We start from the raw sequence: 25,914 nt of genomic DNA on the forward strand, positions 1-25,914 counted from the left end.
AGTTAAAATTGGGATTGTCACATTCATGCAATTTTGCTATGAAATTTACTGACCTGAGTCAGCAAATGGAGGAAGTAAATTGTCATCTTCTATAGGATTACTGGAGGGGGAAAGATTGCTCCTCACATACCACCGGCATTTTAAATGGCATCACCTGATCTCAAAGCTTTGTGTCAGCATTTTAAGTGTCTTGTGCTCCAGTGGACTCCTGAAGTCCACCCATAAACGCTATCAACATTTTACCAAAAAACGGTTTATGAAAAATGATATCATTATTTTTGGTGGCCTAACAGTTTGAGTTGATTTGATCCATTAATATTAACGGACACACAAGTGATAAAAAGGAGTCATGTGAAGCCCAATACTGCTTTGATTTATTTTGGATGGGCCATCCACCTGAACACTTCATCACCAGCTACCATTCCCCCTTGTGTCCATAGGGTGCGTGTCTGGTATATGGTCTTTCAATAAAAGGCACAACACATTTTCAGGTGTGTTTTATTATTTAAAAAAGTCATAAACATATTTACTTTAAATGTATCTTTTTTTTGCATGGACAATCAAAACCATTAACAAAAAAAATAACTTCTGGACCAGTTGTTCCCTTTAATTTGCTTCAGATAAGGCCCCAGTGTAAACAGAACTCTCCCGCTCTAATTTGGCTCTATGGGATGAAATATCAACATGTTGCAGTTTTTACAGCTTTAAATTTTTGGGGAAAAAGAATAAAGCACGTTGAAGGGTAACTTCATGCCACCAACACAGTTCATGCGAACATCAGGAACTCTTGGTAAGAAGGCAAAAGAAACTGTACAACAGGACTATACAAAAAAATAATAATCAGTGATGTCAGTCCTCTGAAAGATATATAGAAAAAGAGGTAATCACCATAGAAACATTTTTTCTGAAAACACTCTGACGAAAAAAAAAAAAATATGGGAAGCTGCATTGCTGTGGGACTTTAAATGCCTTCAGTGGCTCTGTTGTAATAGATAAAGCCTCTTCTGCTTAGTGTTACACAAGTGAAAAGCTCCTCCAGGCTGAAGTGGTTGGTGTGAGTTTCATATTGTGTCCAGGCCTCTTAGCTCAGTGAAAGCAGCTTTTCATGTAGGAATTTTCTAGAAGAGCAGTAAACACACATAATAAAACTTAGAAAAGGGGAATTTGGGGGGGGGGGTCAAGAAAAGTTAAAGTTTGGTATATTTGCTTTGTAACAACACAAGTGAAGGGTCCTTCAGGCTGTTAGCTACACGCCACACTGTATGAAGAATTGTGCAACAGGTTCAAAACGTAATGCCAGTCTTCATTTAGGCTCTGGTTTGTCTTGCAAAAGCGGTATAATGGACTCCCATGCAGTAAGGCACTAATAGAAAAGACAAAAAAAAAAAAAAGCGTAAGGGACAGAATTTCTGGCTCTTAATTGTTTGCCATTTTTTTCACATCCTTGTAAAATATGGTGAATATTTTTGGAAAGTAGTTTTTTTTTTTTAGCCAATTAATTTTTTACCATAACTTCCATAGCCATTTTCATGTTCTGCGCCATGTGGAGGACAAGAGGCTGAGAGTTGCAAATGGGAAAAATGGGCTTTGCCACCAAGGGAGTAAAAAAGTGTTCTTCACAGTAGAATTTAATTCTAAAATGCCAGTCTTCATAAAGGTGCATAGCACGGATTCATTAAGGGATTTTCACCCACAATCTGGATTACCGATCCCCAGCATAATGCACAGTGCTTAGGAATTGGCAATAAACGTCCTCCCCTTAGGCAGCAAGGCAGCTGACATTTTTGTGTGGCTGCACACTCTCAGTCCTGGCTGTGAGATATGACATAGTGATCACGTGCAAGCTGCAGGCTTTACTGACATAAAGAAAAGCCTTCAGGCTACGGTGTTCATCAATAATGCCATCTATTAATAGTGTTACGGTCTATATCAGATGCACGATTATATATAATCATTTGTGCATATATCAGCCTATACTAAAAACACAGCATTTTTTTTTTTTTTACTAAAAAAAGCATACCATAAAATACATTATATGTTATTAAAAATATATTTAAAAACGATTTCAGTATACAAATAGGAGTTTAACAACACATTCTGTTGCTGCTAAATTTAGCCTAGGCATTAATGACCGCTGGGAATGAAAAGGTAATACATATGGTGTTCTTGGGGTCAGAGTAGAGCTGTACGATTCTGGCTAAAATGAGAAGCACAATTCTCGTGGTGTAACATCTTTCACATTATACCGAAAAAAAAATTGGCTAACTTTACGGTTTCATTTTTTTATTTTATTAAATTCATTAAAGTGTATCCCCCCGCCCAAAAAAATGCCTTTAAAAGACTGCTGCGCAAATATAGTGCGATATAAAATAGTGCAACGACCGCCATTTTTTTCTCTAGGGTCTCTGCTAAAAAATATATACATAAAATTTGGGGGTTCTAAGTAATTTTCTAGCAAAAAATACTGATTTTAACTTGTAAGCAACAAGTGTCAGAAAAAGGTTTAGTCTTTAAGAGCCCTTTCACGCTTGGGAGAGGGCCACGTTAGCGGTAAAGCGCCGCTTTACCGGTGCTGTGCGGGCAGGAGCGGGGCGCTTTTAACCCCAAATAAGGGGTTAAAAGTGCCCTAAAAACGCCGCTGCCGAATTGCTTTGGGAGCTCTGCCCGTTGACTTCAATGGCTGGGGCGGTTTAGGAGCGGTGTATACACTGCTCCCGCACCACCCCAAAAACGCTTCTTGCAAGACTTTTTTTTTTTTTACCGTCCTGCAAGCGCATTGCCCCAGTGTGAAAGCACTTGGGCTTTCACACTGGGGTGACTTGAGAGGCCCTTTTCAGTTGCTATTTTTAGTGCTAAAAACATGAAAAGCGCCTTCAATGTGAAAGGGGTATAAGTGGTTAAACTGCCCTCATCTACAGAACGAAGTTCATCCCTTTGATCTAAGAAGGAAATGTTATTTTCTTTATAGTTATCTCCGATGTTGAGATAAACTTGGCAGGCTGCCTGGATTTATTTATTTTTGCCAGCTGTCAGAAGTGACCAGAGAACTCTGCACTTGTTACATAGAATCGGGAAATGCCGTTTTAAAAATTGGAAGGGGGGTAGAATCATGATTCCGATTCTTTAACCACTTCCATACCGGGCCTATACTGGCACTTCTCTCTTGCATGTAAAAATCATCATTTTTTTTTCTAGAAAATTACTCAGAACCCCTAAATATTATACAAGTTTGTTTTAGCAGACACCCTAGGGAATAAAATGGCAGTCATTGCGACTTTTTATCTTGCACGATATTTGCGCAATCATTTTTTCAAACGCCCTTTTTTTGGGAAAAGTTAGCCCAATTTTTTTGTATAATGTGAAAGATGTTACGCCGAGTAACTAGATACCCAACATCTCACGCTTTAAAACTGCACACACATGGAATGGTGCCAAACTTCACTACTTAAAAATAACCATATGTGACGCTTTCAATTTTTTTTTACAGGCTACCAGTTTAGAGTTGCAGAGGAGTTCTGGTGCTAGAATTGTCGCACACATTCTAACCCACGCAACGATACCTCACATGTGTAGTTTGAGCGGCGTTTACATATGTGGGCGGGACTTGCATGTGTGTTCACTTCTGCGTGTGAACTACCGGGGACAGGGGCATTTAAAAAAAAAAAAAAAATGTATTCTACTTAATTTTTTTTTATTTTTTATTTTTTTTGATCACTTTTATTCCTATTACAAGGAATGTAAACATCTAATCTATTGTGACAGGTCCCCTATATGGAGAGATGCGGTGTCAATGAGACCCTTCATCTCTCCTCCAGACTTGAAAGCATGAGATCGAGAAAAAAAAAAAAAAAGTTCACAGATCTCATGCTGACAGCCGCGATTGCGGCTTTGTTTACTTCCGGGAACCCAGGCTTGACGTTATAACGTCGCGCCAGGGCCTCCGGCTGCAAAGAATGATATCATATGACGTACTGTGGTAGGGAAGCGGTTAACGATTAATCACACAGCTCTAGGTCAGAGGTCTTCTTTTCTCCCGTGAGCTAAAGGCATTAAGGCTTGCGTATATGGGCCTCAAACAGGTTTGCTATAATACAACCTCCGTAGTAGTATCTACTGCTGGCATGTAAATTTATGCAACTCACTCCCCTTCCTCTTACAAGGTTTATACATAAAGGATTGCACTCATAATATAAACCACATCTTTCACCATAGTTAATCTATATCTAAACAGATGGCAGTCTCCACAAGTCACCTACACATTGCATATCTGAAAAATATCATTACAGTATGCCTGAAATGTCCCAACCTTCAAGAAACATAACTCATGGGTAATCGGCTGCCCAGTAAGACCAGTAACTATAAAACAGCTATTCCTCATCAACTGGTAACAATTTGAGAGTAAATAACTTTGTAAAAAAAGCTAAAAAGTTGAATATTTTTGAAAGTTGAATGCTTTTTCAGCTGCCTGGTCCTCTACTGGGGTTTATGGTTTCTCTCGCTGGTCGCAGCGTCACCTCTGTGCTTTGTAGTAACAAAGTGTCTGGCAGGTGGAACCACAAAGTGAAGTGGGGGACATGCTACCTGACACACCCCAAAGTGTTGGATAACAGCAACTAAATAAAAACTTAGCAAGTAGGAGGGAATGTAAATTGATCCGTTGCAGAAATTGAATCATGCAACCATCTTGACCTGATAAAAGTTTCTCCCCAATCCAATTATAGTTTATCAAATAAAACTAGTACTGAGCAGATATCAGATATTTTTTTCAGAATGGGAAATGGATATAAGATTTTAGAAACCATGCAGAGCCTCAGGTCATTCGTGTGACTTTATTGTTGTCAGTGTCCTTGCAATCAAAGCTCTCTTTAATAATAAATGTAAAAGTGAAAAAAACAAAACAGAGAACATGCCCAGGATATTTAGTGGTTGTAAAGTCTCTACCTTTACTTGCATCTACAGTTAAGCTTACAATCAGACTTACCTGTATTTACAATGAGTACCTCCTAAACGTGTTCTGTTTAGGAGAAATTCACATCAGCAATAGCCGATGATGTCACCTGCATATGCGCAGTGATGCCCTGCATTCAGCACACACAGTATGCCATAAAATGTCATTTAAAACAGCCAAGGAAGGAATACCAGGTGAAGATGGAAGCCCTGGCAGCAGAGGAGGGCTTCCTTTGAAAGGGAAGTATGTCATAATGTGCTAGTATGCAGTACATACTACCACATTATGGCATAAACCTGCAGGGTATCCATTTTTTAATTTTTTTTGCAGTTTACTACGGCTTTAATGGGTTACATAGATATTTATAAATGAGGGCGCTAGTCAAAAGACAAAACTCACAACATTAAAATATGGCATGCACGAGTTATAAAATATTTATTCTCTTTACCTTTTCATAATATTGAATGTTTTTGTCAGCCATTCCCATGAGCAGCTGGCGAAAATCTTGTCTCTTGTTATTCTGCCACCTATCCATGTCCGCTTTCAAGTCTGCATTGAAGCATTCTACTTTGTCCTGGCACTTCTCCACTTCAGTTGGCACTTTCTAAGAAAATTAAGTTAGCAATTCTTTTAGTTTCCCTTTAGTTACCATTTCATGTTCAGCAGCAAAAAAAAATAAAAAACAACTTTCATGACCAGACCCAATTTTGAAGTTTTGGTATGCAGCTGTTTACTTGAAGTTGACTTTTGAACAGTTTTATATACAAAAATGTTTTTAGCATTTATTTTTAAGTAAATATTCTTCGGGATCTCTTTGGCAATTTATTAAAAAATATATAAAAATAAATAAATGTGGCACTTTCTCAGTGAATAAATTATGCTAATATATTAAATCAACTGAACCAATAAACAAATAACTGATTCAATAATGGCAAAAAGTGCTATGTGCAAAATACTCCTCACTCAAGCAGTGAATATATAACCTTCACAGTGAAAATACATTCATGTATTTTCATGGTGAAGGTTATATATTCACTGCTTGAGTGAGGAGTATTTTGCACTAAGCAATTTATTTGCCATTTTTGAATTAGTTATTTGTTTATTGGTTCACTTCAATCAATCATAATAGTACAAATATAATAGTGCAATAATATTCCATAATAAAAACTTTTTAAATGCAAATTAAAACTTGTGACAACAGTCCATAAAGTACATGGTGCAATCAGTCTTTAGTGCACAAAAATAGTTCATACAAAGTGTCAGGAATCAAAGTGCAGACCCATATAACGAATTCCTCAATAGTGCTTCACCATCCGTATGTGCAGTCTGCCCCAGCCACTCACCTCAAAAGGATCACAGATGATGAATCTCTTATATAAATCCACACCAGTTTAAAACAGGCTATCCCACAAAATGAAACCCAATGGATATCAATTACAGTCATTAACACCTAAAGGGTTAAACGTGGACTTAGATGTCAATCGTTTTATAAGCAATTTTTAATTAAAATTCATTTTATTTTCAGTTTTTTTTAATCTTATATTTTTTTTATTATATATTTTTTGAATGTTGACTAATATGTATATGCTTATTAATCTATATCAGAATAGAATTGTTGTTATTGAGAATAATTTGTAGGCATTAGAAAAAAAAAGGATTATTAAGAAGATTAATATGTAAAGTACGATATTGTATTCATTCATTGCATATTCCCATTTTTCATACATTACCACCCATACTGGATTAGACAACATGTGTAGATAAAACAGATGACATATATATTGAGAAGGTAGTTTGTTGTGCAAATACCACACTAAGGATAACATATACAGTACATAATTAAAGGACAACATTGAGTACTAGAATGATGGTATTCACATTTCCTGTGTACACAGGAAGTGGTCATATATAAGGAAGTAACAGCAGTGGGTGTAATGTCTCAAAATGAGTACCATGGTGGAAACAGGAAGTGATCTCATACTGCTCACACATGTAGTGGGAGTACTAAAATAGCGGTAACAGCGCATCCAGTTCCGGCGGAAACAGGTGCTGATAATTATTACTGCGCACTTAGTGAGAGTATTAGGAGTTACCGGGTGTAGTAGGCGGGTCTTAATGCATAAAAGGCAACCAGTCACAGGAGCCACTAGCTTCTGAAGACGCCCAGTGGGAGGGGCGAAACGCATCAGGCTGAGGAAACCTAGTGACGGTTGTTTGCACGACAAGGCGGCATTTTTTCACCACAAATTTAAAAGTTTTGATGCAAGTGTAATGATTTTGGATTTTTATGAATAAAACTAGCAGCATTACACTATATACCCTTTTCTCTTCATTTCCATACGTCTAAAATGGATATCTGAAAGTGGGGAAGGTGATAACCAAATTTGGATATAGGATATACCAGGAGCTTCTAATATACCGATGGAAGGAAGATGTAATTTTCACAACAGCAGTGCAGAGTAGAACATCCATTTTTCCATTTCTTAAACCCAGTTCAAGAATGTACATTTTAACCACTTCATTACCGGGCACATAAACACCTTCCTGCCCAGACCAATTTTGAGCTTTCAGCACTGTTGCACTTTGAATGACAATTGCGCAGTCATGCTACACTGTACCCAAATGAAATTTTTATAATTTTTTTCCCACAAATAGAGCTTTCTTTTGGTGGCATTCGATCACCTCTTATTTTTTGCTAAACAAATAAAAAAAAGACTGAAAACTTTGAAAAAAAAAAAAAGTTTTTTTTGTTTCAGTTTCAAAACTTTGTAAATAAGCAAGTTTTCTCCTTCACTGATGGGGCTGCACTGACAGGCACCGATGAGGTGGCACCAATGAAGTGGCACTGATGAGGGGGCATTGATGGACACTGATATGTGGCACTGATGGGCAACACGGATGGGCACTGATAGGCGGCACGGATGGGCACTGTATTATACTGAACTGATGGATGCCAGTGTCAAACAATAATGCATGCCAAACAGTGATGCCCATTGTGGGCACTGACCGGCATCCCTGGTGCTGGGCATTCCTGGTGGTCTGGTGGCGTCCCTGGTGGTCCAATGTGGGCATCCTCGGGGGGGGCTGCGCTGATAATTGATCAGCACAGACCCCCCCATCAGAGGAGCAGCCGATCGGCTCTCCACTACTCGCATCTGACAGATGCGAGTGAGGAAAAGCTGATCACTGGCTCTTCCTATTTACACTCTGATTGGACATGGCTGATCACATGGTAAAGAGTCTCTGTCGAAGACTCTTTAACGAGATCGTAGTTGCAGGGTGTGAGACTGACACCCCACAACAACGACCGCCGCGATGCGCGCAGCGACTCAAAATCCTGATCACGTCATATGACGTCCGGTCAGGATTTTGAAACCACTTTGCCGCCGTGTTTCTGCTATAGGGCGGGCGGCAAGTGGTTAAAGTACATCTTTACAAGCTTGTAACAATTAAAGTTCCTGCCATTTTTGCCACCATGTGCCACTTGGGAGATTTCACTTCCTTTCTGTAGCCACAATAGGATGTGAAAGGTGATCTCTCCAAGGTGGGAAAAATCTCCATTGAGACATGTATCATTACAAGTGTCTCCCTTGGAAGATTATTCCTGTTCTATTGACAACTCAAACATTTTGGATTTAGCCATCACTTTCTTCCCCGGTGATATTGATCACCAGGGCAGATACTGTAGAGAGCAATAATCGTTCTAGTGGTGACACAGCACTAAATAGCTGATATGCATAAAAAAAAATAAAAAAATTAAAAAAAACTTGACCAGTGTTAAATAGCTCATTGTATAATATTGTTTGTTGTATTTTGTAAGAGGCATACCTCTACAGCATGTGTGTACAAGACTACAAAATAACTACACTCCATTCAGATTTCAAAAATATGGCCCCGACTGACTACAGAAATGTCATGTAGCCAGTTCACCTCCGTTATACAGCTGCTAATTCAATATACAATCATGGATTATTCAGATTCAGTCACTAAAATCTCAAAGATAAAAAAAAAAGAAAAAAAAAAAAAGAAGAAAAAACAAATCAGATATAAAATCTCACCCCAATTCTCTCTTCTCTTTTCAAGGCTGCAGCATCCTGTTTAGCCTCATATTCTGCTTGCACTTGATCCCTTTTTTTTAGTACATTCTAGAAATATAGCCATACAGTTATTAGTTAGCAGCTTGCAGGATGCATTCTTGCACAGATAAAAAAAAAAAAAGTTATTAGAACAAACAAGCCAGCAACTCAAGAAAATTAAAATGTGTAACGGTGTATATTTAGATCCTTAGTTCTGATAGCTCTTTGAACACAATCATTTTTAGGGCTAGTTTTCCAGGTGTGATGGGATTGCTGCCCAGCAAAGTCCCACTGCAAGACAAAGCAATATGACAGACGTTGTACTAGTGTTAAAGTGGTTCTAAAGGCAAGACATTTTTTCACCTTAATGTATTCTCTGCATTAAAAGGTAAAATATGTTTCAGTAAGTTTTTTTTTTTCAAATCTTTTTAGTCAAAGGGCATGGTTCAATGACACATAAAACAACATGAACAGTTTTGGTATATAATAGAGCATAACAGATATTCATTATAAAAGATAAATCGTTGTAAACCTAGGATGACATTATGTCTACTGACTACCCGAGGTATCTTGTATATGCCAGGCTAGATGTAAGGAAGATAGAACCTTGGGCCCAGGCATGGTTAAGGCAAGTCATAGCCAAAGCGCTAAATTGTACTAATAGGGTGCGGCCACAAAACCAGCCCAAATCATTTTTTCAATTTTTTATTGAAAAAAAGGTAACATGGAGCCATAGAACCATGGATCCATGAAAAATAAATGTTGAAATATAAAAAGGGGGTCGCATGGACAGCAGACGGGATTCAGGTTTGGCATTTCTAAAATACCAAGTGTAGTCTGGGTCCTAGTAAGGTAGATTTAGTTGGCAGGGTCACAGTCAAGGAGGGTTCCACCTTCATCAGAGAAGACAAACATGTTCCAGAGCGTCCAAATATTGTTGGTGGCATGTCGAGAGGATGAGGACTTCCAGCTCATTTATTTCCTCTACTTTCTTAAGCCACATCCCGATGGCGGGGATTTTCATTTAAGAGGAATGCATGCCTTGACGGTGTCAAGGGGATAGCGAATGATTGATTTTTTTGCAGATTCTCCCAGGGGCACTAGAGGAGGAAAAAGGCTGGATCGTCCAGCATCAGGCACAGAATTTTTGGGAAATGCGTTTGACCTCCTTCCAATAGTGTTTAAGTTTGGAAAGTCCAAAAAAAACATGGAGAATGGTGCTCTGTTCTTGCTGGCATCTCCAGCAACAATGAGAAGTGGCAGGACATTTATTTTTTGCAACCTCACTGGTGTTCCATACCATCTGGTTAAAATTTTAAAGTTTGTTTCTTGCACCTTCGTGCAGATGGAGGATTTGTACGCAAATCGGAGGATATGTTGCCTTTGTTGTGGACTGAATGAATTACCAAAATCTTGCTCCCAGGCAGCTTAGGGAGTGGGGTCCTAGAGGTGTGACCAGTAGGTTGTAGTTGGCTGAAAGTGTGTGAGGCATCACTCCCAAATCCGAGTAGTATTCCTCTAAAGTTGTGAGGGGTCTACTGAAGTTACTCAGGGGCGGGAGGGATCTGAGAAAATTAGTGAGTTGAAGAGCCTTCCAAAATCCCAAACAAAAGCAACCAGCTGGGTTGGCGAGAGCCGAGATCGACGCCCAGCGCCCCTCAATCAAGTAGTAAGAGGCTAGCGAATGTCCAGACCTAGTCAAGTCCCAAAAGGTTGGATCCTGGTATCCCAGGGTAAAAAATGGATTACTCAATATTGGGAATAATGACTCGGGGAGGAGAGAGGAGTTTGCATAAGCAAAGATGAACAAAGTTTTGCGGTCTGGCCAATTGGGATGGTTTTTCACTTCCCTCGGCAGAGAGACATAGCACCAAGGTGCTTTACAGAGGGGTACAGAACTTTGTGCTTGCACTATCCGAACCCATAATTTGAAGTCAACATGCCTATTCCAATCAAGGAGTCTACTTATGCCACGTACACACGTAGCAGACTATCCGGCGGACTTAGTCTGGCGGACTTTCCAAACGAGCTACCTGCCCACACACGGTACTTTTGCGGCGGACTAATACGACGGACTGAGTCTGCCGGACTATCCGCCGTACTTGAACTGAACGGACTCGCCCACAAACGCGGAGGAAAGTCCGTTCATTTTGAGCGCGTCTCCAGGTAGCCGGGATCAGAGGTATGCGTCGCTGGCCCCGTCACCCGGTATTGACTTAAAGGGGAATCCCTACGCCGAAAAATCGGCGTGGGGGTCCCCCCTAGGTCCATATCAGACCCTTATCCGAGCACGCTACCCGGTCGGCCAGGAAAGGGGGTGGGGACGAGTGAGCGCCCCCCCCTCCTGAGCCATACCAGGCCGCGTGCCCTCAACATGGGGGGTGCCTTGGGGAAGGGGAGGTCGCACGGCCCCCCCACCCCAAAGCACCTTGTCCCCATGTTGATGAGGACAAGGGCCTCTTCCCGACAACCCTGGCAGTTGGTTGTCAGGGTCTGCGGGCGGGGGGCTTATCGGAATCTGTGAGCCCCCTTTAATAAGGGGGCCCCTGGATCCCAGCCCCCCACCCTATGTGAATGAGTACCCCTACCCATTCACCTGTGAAAAAAAGAAAAAAAACACACAAGGGTTAAAATAGTTTATTGCACAGCTCTGGGGGTCTTCTCGCCGGACTCCTCCGCTATCTTCTGCTAGCTTTTACTAGTGGAGGAGCCCAGCTTTCTTCTTCTTCGCCGCCCTCTTCCTCCAACTTCGGGGGTCTTGTCTCCCTCTTCAGGGGTCTTGTCTCCCTCTTCGGTTCTTCTTGCCGGGCCACCGCACCTTCTTCTAGCTCTTTTACAAGCGGTGGCCCGGTCTTCTGTCACCGCTGTCGCCGTCTTCTCTTCTGGAGAGGTTTCCTTGTCGCTGTCTCCAGGCACAATGGCAGGGACGTGGCGTGTGGCGACTTATATAGGGACATCACCGGATGATGTCCCCACCCATTATGATGTCACAGTCCCAGAGGATGCCACAGTCTGCAGTTTCTTCTGTACCTCACTGCAAGTCCCTGTAGACCATACACACCAGGAGAGGAGGCCGACGTGAAATGATTTATGCTGTTTACACATCAGTAATCTGTGAGTGCAACTCTTGCTTTTTATCAATTGAACCTTTTAATAAACGATAATACACCAGGGCTGGCGTGCGCTCTCTCTCGCTCTATACCTTTTCAGATACATGTCTGCTACCCAGTGGACTTATCGGAGAGCTGCAAAATCCAGAGCGGAGTGAATATACAAATATTCAGACTGTTTTGTGTTGAAAATTGAAAAGTGGGGACAGAGCTAACCTTGGTTCAGTTTGTATATTTGGATTATATGGGTAGGGATGGGATGGGGTAAAAAAGAAAAAAAAAAAAAAAAAAAATCAAGAGCCAAGAGAAAGAAAGAGTAGAAACCCCAGACAGGCTTAGAGACATGGGAATCAGAATTATCACACCCCTTATCAAGCCGATAGAAGACCCCCACATTATGAACGAACCCCACAAAATGGACGGAAGAAACCTCATTGGAAAAATAGGATGCCCAATAATGGACATAATAATTATATTATTAGAACGCCCTATGACCAGAGAGACAATAGGGGACAACCGTACAATCAGAGAGACAACAGGGGTGCACCTTATGAACAAAGAGAATAGGGGACCACCGCATGAATCTTCTGGACAATGGGGAAGAAGCCCTTTATCTTCATACAAACATGGATATGGTGAAAGAAGAGGCCCACCCCTACCATTCATATGAATGCAGCCCAGTACCAACATATAATTATTACACCCCCCCCCCCCCTCCCCCAGGAATCAGCACAAAGAAGACAGACACGATGGACACCGCCACTATGATACAGACTACAATAGGTATTTTTTAGGGAGAGGCAGAGAAAAACTATCCACCAAGGAACATGACAAAACAAGAAATATGAGAAGAAGTTCAGAAAGAAGAGAGGATGCAGATCAGGGAAGAAACAAAAAAAAAGTAGAGAGAGCTTTTTTAATCTTAGGGGCCAACCGCTGACACAAGAAAAAAATTGCAGTATTGGACAAAGGGCTAAAGTATGCACCCACAAAGAATTTGGACAAATTCCAAACATATATGGACATTCAAAAATATATCAGAAAGCTGAACATCAAGAAATATATTGCCAGCAATCCATCCAAACCCAAAATTCCAATAGAAAATTAAGAATTTGTACATAGTACATTAAGAAACAAATCCATTTTCAATCCCCCCAACGAAGGACAATAATCATATTGAGGTGTTCAAGAGAGTAGTCCTACAAGAATTGAAGGACCTCAATATTAAGAAAAAGGAAGAACCAAAGTACATAAAGAGTGGCATTCGCAAACGTATTAAGAGGAAAGATCAGATAAGGTGGTACTGATGGGCACAGATAAGGTGGTACTGATGGGCACAGATAAGGCGGTACTGATGGGCACAGATAAGGCGGCACGGATGGGCACAGATAAGGCGGCACGGATGGTCACAGATAAGGCGGCACGGATGGGCACAGATAAGGCGGCACGGATGGGCACAGATAAGGCGACACGGATGGGCACAGATAAGGCGGCACGGATGGGCACAGATAAGGCGGCACGGATGGGCACAGATAAGGCGGCACGGATGGGCACAGATAAGGCGGCACGGATGGGTACCACTGATAGGTACCACTGATGTGCAGCACTGTTGAGGCACTGATGGGTGGTGCTGTGGGCACTGATGGGTGGCACTGGTAGATGGCACTGTTGCCTACTAAGTGGCACTGGCAGGGGGCACTGGTGGGCACTAAGGATCTGCAGCAGCTTGCCGCGATCGGCTTTTTTTTTTCTCCTCACACTGTCAAAAGAAAAAATGGCCGATTACTGGCCCTGTTTACATCACGTGATCAGCTGTCATTGGCCGACAGCTGATCACGTAGTAAAGGGTCGGGATTGACCCCTTACTCCGATCTGTGATCCAGCGAGTCTCAGACTCGCTGATCAGAGCATGCTTGGGCAAAGCAGGTCTGCGCTGCAGCCGTCATTCGGCTATAGCGCGGATTTGTACTGGTTAAAGTCACTTTTTTGGCTGTCTGGCTGCCCTTTTTGCGGTGTGAATAGAGCAATCGGTACACCTTCTGAAGAGTCCAATTTCAAAGGATTTACATGGATTGATATCTGTTATGGACTATTAACTATATTGTGGCACTATTTGTTCATTCCTACACCCATGTGGTTTTTATACATTTTATTTATATTATTTAGGTTGCGCATCTAAATTTGTTACACATATCTATTAGCTAAATATTCATGACAGGTCCTCTTTATACTCCTATGCATGTATAGGGCCTAGACAGGTTCTCTTTTTACCCCTAATATACATGTATAGAGCCATGACATGTCCTCTTTCTACTTCTATATACACGTAAAATGCCATGACCGGTCCTCTTTATACTCCTATACATGAATAGAGCCATAACGGGTCCTTTTTATAGAGCCAAGACAGGTCCTCTTTATATTCCTACATACATGTATTGAGCCATGACATGTCCTTTTACACTCCTATACATGTTTTGAGCCATGACAAGTCCTCTTTATACTCCTACATACATGTATAGAGGGATGACAGGTCCTCTTTATACATGTATAGAGCCATGACAGGTCCACTTTAGTTATCATGATATAAAATAATGGATGTAGGGGCATTTGGGTGGGCATGTTTTTTTTTTGGTAGCATTTCATTCTTGGTACCAGAAATTCATACTATATAGAAGAGATTCAGATAGATCTATGTTCAGGAAAGTTGCTTACGTGATAAATCAAAATTAAACAATAAAGTCTATATATTTATTGTTTATTAAAAGGTCATATTTACCAGCTTTGTGCAATGATAATGCACAGAAAGCACCACCATCTGCTCTTCTAGCAGTCCCCTGCCAGCGCTGTCACCTTCTCAAAGTGCCTCTCTAGTAAGCAGGGTACGAAGGAGGCACCCGTGTGTGTGTGTGTGTGTGTGTGTGTGTGTGTGTGTGTGTGTGCACATCCATACACAAACAGCACCAGTAAGCCACGTTCTCATATCCTTCCCACATGAGTTTGACTGCCTATAGCTCCGCTGCCCTCCATTACTCCTGTGAAAGGAAGTGAGGGGAGCAGTGCTGGAGCCTGAGACAGCGCTCAAGCTGACGGGAGCCAGGTAAGGGTTATGAGACTGGAGGGCTAAGACAGAAAGTGGGGTGTGTTTTTTTTTTTTTCACATAATGCATTAAGGTAAAAAAAAAACAAAAAAACTTTTAGACAGAGGCTTCAGATTTAGGGAGACAAATGCAGTATCCTTTTTAGTGGTGCACTGAAATTTTGACCACCGCAAATAGGGTTTTAAGCACTGTGCTGAAAGAAAAGAAAAAAAAAAAAAAGAAGTGCAAATAATGGCTGCGAAAATGCCCACAATTTTGCAGCAATCTTACCTTGCTTATAGTGTGTTTTAAATAGGTCATGTGACTAAAAAATGCATCAAAACGCAACACAGATGCATTCTTGCTGCATTTTAAATGCATTTTAATGGGGAGGTGGGTTTTGTGTGGTTCGCCAAATATGTACCAAAAATGCAGCAAGCAGGATTTTTAACACTGTTTCAAAAAGGTGCAGATAATGGCTGACAATAAATTCATATTCATTTAAATTAATGATATTATTTAACAAAATGTTTAATATAGCAAATCTAGATACAGGAGATCTGTTGTAAACAGGAATAATCACCTTCATAGATTCAGAGTAAAGGATATACTCTCTGAGTACAGGCAGAAAGTCTTCGGTCATGTCCTCCGTCAGCTCTTCTAGTGCTGTGCTGCAGTTCCCAATACAAGCAGACACTCCCTCTAGTGGCTCGCTTAGCTCTCCTTCCAGGGCACTCCAGGTAGAATAGACTGGACCATACTCCCGAAGCTCCACTAGATATTCTAACAGACAACAGAATCTTTAGTCAAGAACAAAATTTACACATTTGGAGCAATAATAAAAAAAAAACAGCAACAAATATGAATTCTGCATTTTGAATATTCAGCAGATATATTATACTAGGATATGCAGTGCCTTGAAAAAGTATTCATACCCCCTGAAATTTTCCACATGTTGTCACGTTACGTTCAAAAGTGTAAATATATTTTATTGGGCCGTTATGTGATAGACCAACACAAAGTGGCACATAATTATTTTACATATAAAATATGTGAAAAGTAAGGCATGCATTTGTATTCCGCACCACCTTTCGCTACAATTACAGCTACAAGTCTTTTTGGGGATATCTCTACCAGATTTTCACATCTAGAAGAGTGACATTTTTGCCCACTCTTTGCAAAATAGCTCAAGCTCTGTCAGATTGGATAGAGAGCGTCTGAACAGCAATTTTCAAGTCTTGCCACAGATTCTCAAATTGGAGTTAGGTCTGAACTTTGACTGGGCCATTCTATGAATGGCCATGAATATACTTTAATCTAAACCATTCCATTGTAGCTCTGGCTGTATGTTTAGGGTTGTTGTCCTGCTGGAAGGTGAACCTGCACCCCAGTCTCTCTCAAGTCTTTTGCAGACTAACAGGTTTTCTTCTAAGATTGGAGTATTTGGCTCCATCCATCTTCCCATCAGCTCTGACCAGCTCCACTGTCCCTGCTGAAGAAAAGAAACACCACAATATGATGCTGCCGCCACCACCACCATGTTTTACGGTAGGGAAGGGGTGTTCAGGGCGATTTTCAGTGTTAGTTTTCTGCCACACATAGCGTTTTCTTTTAGGCCAAAAAGTTACATTTTGGGCTCATCTGACCAGAGCACCTTCTTCCACGTCTGCTGTGTCCCCCACATGGCTTTTCGCAAACAGGAATTCTTATGGCTCTTTTTCAACAATGGCTTTCTTTCTGCCACTCTTCCATAAGGGCCAGATTTGTGGAGTGCACGACTATCCTATGGATAGATGCTGTCCATATGGACAGATCCTGTCTTATGGACAGATGCTCCCAGAGCTGTGGATCTTGGCAGCTCCTCCAGAGTTACCATGGGCCTCTTGGCTGACCTGTCTGGTGTGTTCCTTGACCTTCATTATGCCATTTGTTCGCTAAGGTTCTATAACAAACCTATGAGGGCTTCACAGAACAGCTGTATTATACAGAGATTAAATTACACACAGGTGGACTCCATTTACTAATTAGGTTACTTCTGAAGGCAATTGGTTCCACTAGATTTTAGTTAGGGGTATCAGAGTAAAAAGGGGCTGAATATAAATTTACACCACACTTTTCAGATATTTGTAAAAACTTTTGAAAACCATTTATCATTTTCCTTTCACAATATGTGCCACTTTGTGTTGGACTATCACAAAATCCCAATAAAATACATTTTTGGTTGTAACATGACAAAATGTGGAAGATTTCAAGGGGTATGAATACTTTTTCAAGACACTGTAACTGTCCTGTGAAAGCGACATGTATATAAATTTGTGAAAACAATTGTAAGTTAGCCTAGATTGTATCTAAACAAGATTTGTTGCTCAAAACGCATCACACTTCTGTGAAAGAAGAATATATTAAAGTTGTTTGCTTTTAACAGAAGCACATAAAAAATTTTTTTCTTTTAGTGAAAAAAAAATGTCTGTCAATCATATGTTTAGTAACAGCTTTTAAACTGATAAACACTTGTTTGAATGTTTTTTCTTTGATACAGTACTCACTGCTTTTCTAGCCTGTGATTATTTCTGCCTTTAATTAAAGTACACTTATTTTTTTCAATTTCATGCTGTGTTTCCTTGCTTTCATACAGAAACTGAGAAATGAACAGATGAAATAAATGATTACAACACATTTGCTCATACATCAAATTCTAGAATAGGTAGGTCTTTCTTGGCTCTAGGGATGTAATTATTCAGTGCTGGGTTTTGGTGGTTGTGGGTGGCTCTGGTAGGGTTTAGCAGCCACCACAATCCATGAGCTCTTGATCTTGCTACAGAGTAGCCTATAAAAGGGTGATCTATTGCACCCTAATCTGTAAACTCTACAATGTTATCGCTAACAGAGGGAATTTCCATGAGCTCCATTGATTATCCTTGAACAAAGAACACCGCTAACGCTTTAACAGTTCTACCTTGTCTCCTGAAACAGATCACCACAATTATTATCTCAGATTTGCTGATGCCAACAAGCCATGCTGAGCCACCAACTGGGTTTTTAACATAATAAATAAAATTGAAAACATTTTTAAAACAGAAATGTATGACATATCAGTCATAGGATTGCCAGATCGTTATTTATATTTTTGGCAGGTACCGTATATACTCGAGTATAAGCCGAGATTTTCAGCCTCTTTTTTGAGGCTGAAAGTGCCCCCCTCGGCTTATACTCGAGTCATCGCTGTCTGCCCGCTCGATCAGCGTGTCGAGCAGACAGACAGCGGCCATTCTATAATTCAAAAGCCGCGCCTCCGGCTCCGCCTTCGCCTGTGATAGGCGGAACACTGAATTTCCCAGCAGCCTGTGTTCCGCCTATCACGGACATCGTATCATCCTCGTACTACGGACGAGGATGATACGATGTCCGTGATAGGCGGAACACAGGCTGCTGGGAAATTCAGTGTTCCGCCTATCACAGGCGAAGGCGGCGGCGCAGCTTTTGAATTTTACAATGGCCGCCGAGGCGCCGACGAAGAGGGCACGGGACGGAGGCAAGGCAAGGCACGGCACGGGACGGGACGGGACGGGACGGAGGCAAGGCACGGCGGCAAGGCACGGGACGGAGGCAAGGAGGCAAGGCACGGGACGGAGGCTCGGGACAAAGGCTCGGGACACAGGTAGGCTGGACACACACACACACACACACACACACACACACACGGATGGAGACACACACACACAGGGATGGATGGATGGATGGAGACACACACACACAGGGATGGATGGATGGAGACACACACACACAGGGATGGATGGATGGATGGATGGAGACACACACAGGGATGGATGGACGGACACACAGGGATGGACGGACACACAGGGATGGACGGACACACAGGGATGGACGGACACACACACAGGGATGGACAGGCATGTCTCACCCTCGGCTTATACACGAGTCAATAAGTTTGCCAGTTTTTTTGGGGGTAAATTGGGGGCCTCGGCTTATATTCGGGTCGGCCTATACTCGAGTATATACGGTACATCAACTGTATACCTATATGTATAATAAAATGTGGATACCTCTAGGTAACAGCATTGTACACTGACAATGTGAGGCCTTGCCATGGTGAAAACATTGGATAAAACACAGGATTCTCAAAGCTGTAGCTTGAGAAGCTCCAGAGTGTTTGTGAGTGGAGCGTTCTCTGGGCTTTGGTATGCCGGATTGGGCCTGAAGTTTGAAGGTTCCACAGTGCCTTGGGTGGAAAGGAACCTTCGTTCCCATGTCTGGGTCTTTTTTTTTAACAGTTAAATTTTATTAAAGAAATAGCCAGTTACAATACATCATAACAGAGCATAATGATCGCAGATGCAACTGCCTGAGTGAACAATAGGGTAGCAACAGCATTACAGACTCATACTATTAGGCATCTTGGTTGCGTATAAGCGGATTGACAAAGATCCCATTAAGCTAGGGAGCCCCTCCAAATATAGAAAAAAAAAAAACTCTTAATAAAAAGGATAGGTACATTGCCATTCCTAGTGCATCAATAGGACCTAAAAACATAAACATTAAAGTATTGTAAAAGCCTGTCCCGATATATCTGCATTGTAACTTTATGCCAATCAGGCTACACCCTACTACTTATAATCCAAGAGCCAAATGTGGCAAAAGAAGATAGAAAAGAGGTGACAGCCTGTCTCAAGGCTGGCACCTTGGAAAAAGAAAAAGAAAGAAAGGGGAAAGATGCGGTTGTCCCTAAGGAAGAAAACGGGCATTGTCAGCCCAGATACTCCGCGACACCTCCTCCTCAGGCTCGTGTCAGGGAGGCATATGCAGAGGAGTAAATAAACACGACCCAAGGTCGCCAGGTAACCATGTACTTGTCTGTGCTTTAGTGAGCTATGGCCCTAATCTCTTCCATTTTGTGAAGATATCTTATCTCTCCCAGCCATTCCGTGATTGAAGGGGTCGTAGTGTTTCTCCAATATCTCGGTACCACCGCCTTTGCGGCCGCAAGTAGGAATCTGATCAGCGATTTTTTATATTTTCTCATAGAAAGGTTAGTAATGTGTAATAGACAACATTTAGCGTCTAGGGGGATCCGTGTATCGGTTATTTGTTGTATAATGCTAATCACTTGGGCCCAATATGGTCGCCCATGTCTGGGTCTTGCTGGACGCCTGCGTGAGTACACTGTGTGCAGTGTCGTTATAAGCCAAACCTGAGGATAGCTCCAGCCAGATGGTCTCAGCCAGGAGTTGGGTCAGGTCAGGTGTGTCCCAGTACAGTAAAATTATGGATCCCTTGGCCCCTGGCCCTGTGTTTGGACATCTTCTGGGCCACAGAGAACCACTCTTGCCTGTTAGCTCTCTTTTTGATTTGACTCTGTGGGCTCCCAGATTCCCACAACTCCCAGGACAGACGTTGGTTGGTGGCCGACATGCATAAAGTCTTTTAGTTTTACTTTCTCACCTCATTTTTTTTCAAACTTTTCAGTTACATGTGCTCCTGATTAAGTGAATTAATATTCACTAGACATATTGAGATTCAAAATATAACCCAGCCATTCATTGTTTTGACAAGTTCTTTGAAGGGTCACCTTTGGAAATTGTAACTCACATTGTCACTACTTTTTGCAAGATAGTTTGACAGAAGTAAACCAACTGTTGTGTTTTATTTTATCTGTCTGAATGTGGATATTAAATAAAATACGATTTTATATATTTCTGTTTTAGCGTGCCTTAATGAAGTTCAGTGAGCATTGTTTTTTTGCTTATCTTGTAGTACAGGGGATGGAGGCAAGTTTCTCAGATTGACTAAATTGTGATGTTTTCATTAGTTTTCCTTTTTAGGCTTTCTTTCTTCTATTTTTATCTGGCGTTCCGTTAGTCAGTAAGTTGGCTGTTTTTCAACAAAATAAGGTCTTCAGCATAATGTATTAATTATATGAGACAAACCATTTACCACTGAAAGGGGTGCTTACTAGGGGTGCTGAAATTAATCACTGCATCGATGCATCACGATTCGGGTGTCCCTGTTGCGGCATCAATGCATATGATCAGTAAATCGATTGCCGGGTGACGTCATCCCAACTTGCCCCTCCCCTCCCAGGAGAGCGCACCGAGTGGGGAATTCGAGTGGGGCCAAGAATTCCCCGCTGACCTCAGGAGAGACATGAGAGGAGAGAGGCGGGCAGGGCAGGGCAGTCACATTAACGTGATGTATTGTACAGTGAAATTTGGTATGAAGTTCCATAGTTTTTTTTTTAAAAGCACATACAGCGGGGCACTTCATTCATTGTAACTCGGGATTTATTAAAACACAGTAATTTTAACAGGAAGGTGCAAACAGGAATGCCAGGGAACTGTGTCAGCAGTAGCAGCCTGTGCATTGTGGGGGGGTTAGGGAAGTGATGGCTGAATTTGATTGGCACAAGTGGCTGCATTTGATATGGCACAAGGAGGCTGCGTTTGATATGGCACAGTGAGGCTGCAATTAATGGGGGAGGTTCAGTATTTTTCAATTTGTTTGCGCGCCCCCCCCCCCACAAAAAAAAAAAATTTTGAGCACCAGCTGCCACTGGTCAGCACAGAGACAGTACAGGGAACTTCACAGGGCTGTTTGTCAGCTGTGGATTGTAATCCCTCCTGACCTCCCAGCAGCAGTGTGTATGAATGTCTGTACCCTGAAACCATCGCTAGGAGCCCATCATGTGACTGGAGCACCCTCAGAATATAAGCATAATTAACTTCCTCTTACAGGGTAGTTCGAATAATGCCTTGTACACACGGTCTGAAATTCCAATGGAAAAAGGTCCGATCGGATTATATGGTCGGAAAATCCGATCGTGTGTGGGCTCTATCGGATGTTTTCCATCAGAAATACAGACGGAAAAAATTTGAGAGCAGGATCTCAAATCTTCCGACAAAAAAAATCTGACTTTTTCCGATCGTTTGTACAGAATTCCGATCAGACAAAGTGCCGCGCAAGCTCAGATCAAATTACGAGACCAAAGCTATTGGCTACTAGCCTCAACGTAGTCCTGTCGTAACAAACGAACGTCATCACGTTCCGAACGATCAGATTTTTCCGACAACTTTGTCCGACCGTGTGTATGCAACACCAGTTTAGGACAAAATCCGTCGGAAAAAAAAAATCAGACGGATTTTGTTTTCGGAATGTATGACCGTGTGTACAGGGCATAAAAATTTCGACGGCGAGTGGGAGCAGGTTGCAGCTTAGTTGGATTAATCCTGGACTTTCACTTTAAATACAAATTTAACTCTTTTGGCCACAACCATAAAATGACAAGCTCGATCTTTGAAAGGCGGTGTTCCTAAAGATGGACTTGCCAGAGTGTACAACCAGAATTTTATTTTGTTCCTGTGCTTTTTTTCTTAGGCAATTTGTTGTTTTGAAATTTAAGTAGTTTACTACTTTTCACCCACACAATTAAACTTAAATAATTGATGTTGTCTAGGGTACCCAAACTGTAGCAAGCAACTGTATACCAAGTACAAATATACGTTTTTTTTCCAATACAAACTCTACTTAAGTGGCATCATGAATGCTGCCAGACTCATCAACCTTACAAACCGCTCAGTGTCTGCCCCTCTCTGCCAATCCCTCCATTGGCTGCCACTCACCCAACAAATTCAATTCAAAATACTATCAATAGCTTACAAAGGCATTCACAACTTGGCCCCCAGCTACATCACTAAAATAGAAACCAAAATCGGTCTCTTCATTCCTCCCAAGACCTCCTGTTCTCTAGTTCCCTCGTCACCTCCTCCCATGCTTGCCTCCAGGATATTTCCCGAGCCTCTCTCACCCTATGGAATTCCCTAACCCAATCTCGATTGTAAGCTGTAACAAGCAGGGCCCTTTGATTACTCTTGTATTGAAACGGGACCGTCTGCCCTTACATTCTAAAGCTCTGCGCAAACTGATGGCGCTACATAAATCCTATACAATAAGAATTGGCAAAAAAAAAATGCAGATTTTAACGTGTGCAAAAATTTTTCAAATAATTCCAGAGGGGAACTAGATAATGTTGAGCAGTCACATTCAAATGGCAGTGAAAGAACAGCATTTACAAAAGCATTAAAAATTCTTACATACAGTGCAGAACATACCTACTTCCTCTTTAATAATGCGTTGTGCTATCCTGTCAATAGTTCCAAGTTTTAATGCAAAGGTGTCCAAATACTCTCCTATGGCTGAAAATTCCAAAGGGCGATTTCGGAGCTTGTATCCACTTGTTACATATCGCACAGACTCTCCCATCTTTGAAAGCAAAGTGGCCCCCTGTTTTTTGTGACTGTTCAGATCCTACGTGTAAATCACAAGTAGATTAGTTCATCGTTTCAGATTAAAAGAACAGCTGACTGTTCCTATCCCAGCAACTAAGTAAAGCTGGGACTTTTTTGGGTGCACAAGTTACATAGGAATATCCTAATAATCACAAAACAAACAAGGAGACATTTATCTAAAGAACTGGGCAGGAACGTGCAAAATTATCCCTTTGTGTACTTTTAGACCAGTGATTCTCAACTAGGATTCCTCCTGAGGTTGCTGGGGTTCCTTCAGCATTGGGCAATCTCTGCCTCTCAGATAAGTTCCCACTGACACCATTGATCTTTTTAGCTATCTGTACGGAGGTAATTCTTTCCAAAGACCACAGGTGTAAGGACCATTCTTCCCATTGACCATCACACTAACGTATCATGAGTTGTAGATTTCTAATTTAACAGGGGTTCCCCGAGACCAGAGAACTATTTAAAGTGTTCCTCTGTGTTGAAAAGGTTGAAAAAGGCTGTTGTAGACAATTGTTGATCCAGATCTGATGATTAATTGACAAGACACAAGGCTAAAAATTGGGCATTGTCCCATATAACTGCTTAGATCGGGGTAGGCAACCTTGGCCATCCAGCTGTGGTGAAACTACAAATCCCATCATGCCTCTGCCTCTAGAAGTCATGCCTGTGATTGTCAGGGTTTTGCAATGTCTCATGGGACTTGTAGCTTCAAAACAGCTGGAGGGCCGAGGTTGCCTACCCCTGTAGCCTTAAAATATGTTGGCCCTTAATGATGCAGAATAAATAGTTCTATATTAAGGTTTTATCTATAGAAACATGTCAACTACTTCGCCCCTAATGGGCGTCATCTTTGAAGCCTCAGCAATTTACACCCACAAGGGGTGAAACGCATCTGAGGGACCTCTCTTGCAGGTGGAGAGCAAGGCTGAAGCCACTTTGCATTACCAGTATTAATTTTGGTCACAGAGTCGGCATCCTGTGTGCGATCAGTTGCCATTTTTCTAAAGCATGTTGTAGCCTGACAAATTGTTTTATACGATCTGCACCATTTCATTACATGTCATGTTGGCAAATATTCCAGATAGGAGACTTAGAATGGTACTTTTTTGTTTGTCTTCATTGTTTGTATCTGTGTTATAAATCAATAGTTGTGGATTTGCAGCTAGTTACAGGGCAACTACTTAAAGTGAACCTGTAAAGTTAAAGAAAACCTGAAGAAACTAAAGAGTCCAAAAGGTTACTTATTTTAGAATGATAGATTATAAAGCTCTCAAGCTGACTGAACAAGAAAAAAGAAACAGGATCCTCCATTTGAACAAGCACGGTGGATAGAGGAATCATCCCTGCGGACATTGTATTCTGACAGCAAGCCTGTTTGACAAGAGTCGATCCTGGTTCAAAATTGGGTCGGTCCCTGCTGAACAGCTAACTGTAACCACGCTCCCCTCTAATACTTACTCATTACTGCCTGGGGGTGGGTAGGCAGCTCGGACCATTTTTCGTGTATCCCTTTTCCCCACTAACAGGCAGCCATGAAAGTAAGATATCACAGACCCAGCACCAAAGATAAGTCACTCTTGGCTAACCTCTATAGCTTTAGAAAAGCTCACTGGTAAGAATGGCATTTTGCAGCTGACAATTTATCACACCACAAGAAATAAGTTTATGGTGTGTTAATATCTAAAGTCATTCTGCAGAGTAGCTTGGGAGGGGCTGTTCCGCTCAGTTCGGCAGGGATGACTGAGATGATCTTTTCAATATCAATATCAAAATTCAAGATTGGTTTCAGCTAGATACCATCTCATCCAATACAAATTCCCGCATCGGACATACCTCACTCAGGCCAGATTACGTAGAATTTTCCCTCCCAGCTGTCTTGTTGCTGGAGGTGCATTTCACCCAGGGCAGATTTTTTACATATTTTTGGGGACTGTACAACTGTAAAGAAGTTTTGGCTGGAGGTTATTGAACATATTGCGGAAGTTTCTACTCTCTGTGTTAGACCTACTGTTGAAATGTGTCTCCTGGGACTAGTTGATGCCCTGGCTTCTAGAAGTTACATGTAGCTTTTGACATTATTACTTTACGATCCTAGAAACAGGATAGTTCTCTCTTGGAAAAAGTCTACACCTCCTGCTGCTCTGGCCTTGAAGGCACTTATAAATAAAGCACTTCCCTTCTATAAAGCCACATATACAGTGAGGAAAAAAGCATTAGATCCTGTGCTGATTTTATACGTTTGCCCATTGACAAAAAAAAGGATCAGTCTATAATTTTAATGGTAAGTTTATTTTAGCAGGGAGAGACAGAACAAAAATATCCATAAAAACTTTGATTTCTGTGACAGACCTAGCCGGGACACAGGCTTTTTGAGAGGACTGAGTCCGAGCCTCTTGC

General features: G+C 41.6%; 1 protein-coding gene across 5 annotated transcripts in view; it reads right to left on the minus strand.

The window, feature by feature from the left end:
• Nucleotides 1-481: 481 nt before the first annotated feature.
• Nucleotides 482-25,914, minus strand: part of SNX30 (sorting nexin family member 30) — a 93,441-nt gene continuing 68,008 nt past the window's right edge. For all 5 annotated transcript variants that reach the window (XM_077475324.1, XM_077475326.1, XM_077475328.1 and 2 more), the window contains 5 exons: nt 23,335-23,530; nt 15,795-15,994; nt 9,007-9,093; nt 5,397-5,552; nt 482-1,363 (listed from right to left, as the gene is read on the minus strand). In XM_077475324.1, coding sequence (XP_077331450.1) covers nt 1,304-1,363; nt 5,397-5,552; nt 9,007-9,093; nt 15,795-15,994; nt 23,335-23,530 — 699 coding nt within the window. In that variant the 3' untranslated portion in view covers nt 482-1,303. The remainder of the gene's footprint in view (nt 1,364-5,396; nt 5,553-9,006; nt 9,094-15,794; nt 15,995-23,334; nt 23,531-25,914) is intronic.

The sequence above is a fragment of the Lithobates pipiens genome, unplaced genomic scaffold, assembly GCF_037356315.1.
Source record: "Lithobates pipiens isolate NorthernLeopardFrog02 unplaced genomic scaffold, aLitPip1_a1.2 Scaffold_13, whole genome shotgun sequence".
In the NCBI taxonomy this organism is placed as follows: Eukaryota; Metazoa; Chordata; class Amphibia; order Anura; family Ranidae; genus Lithobates; species Lithobates pipiens.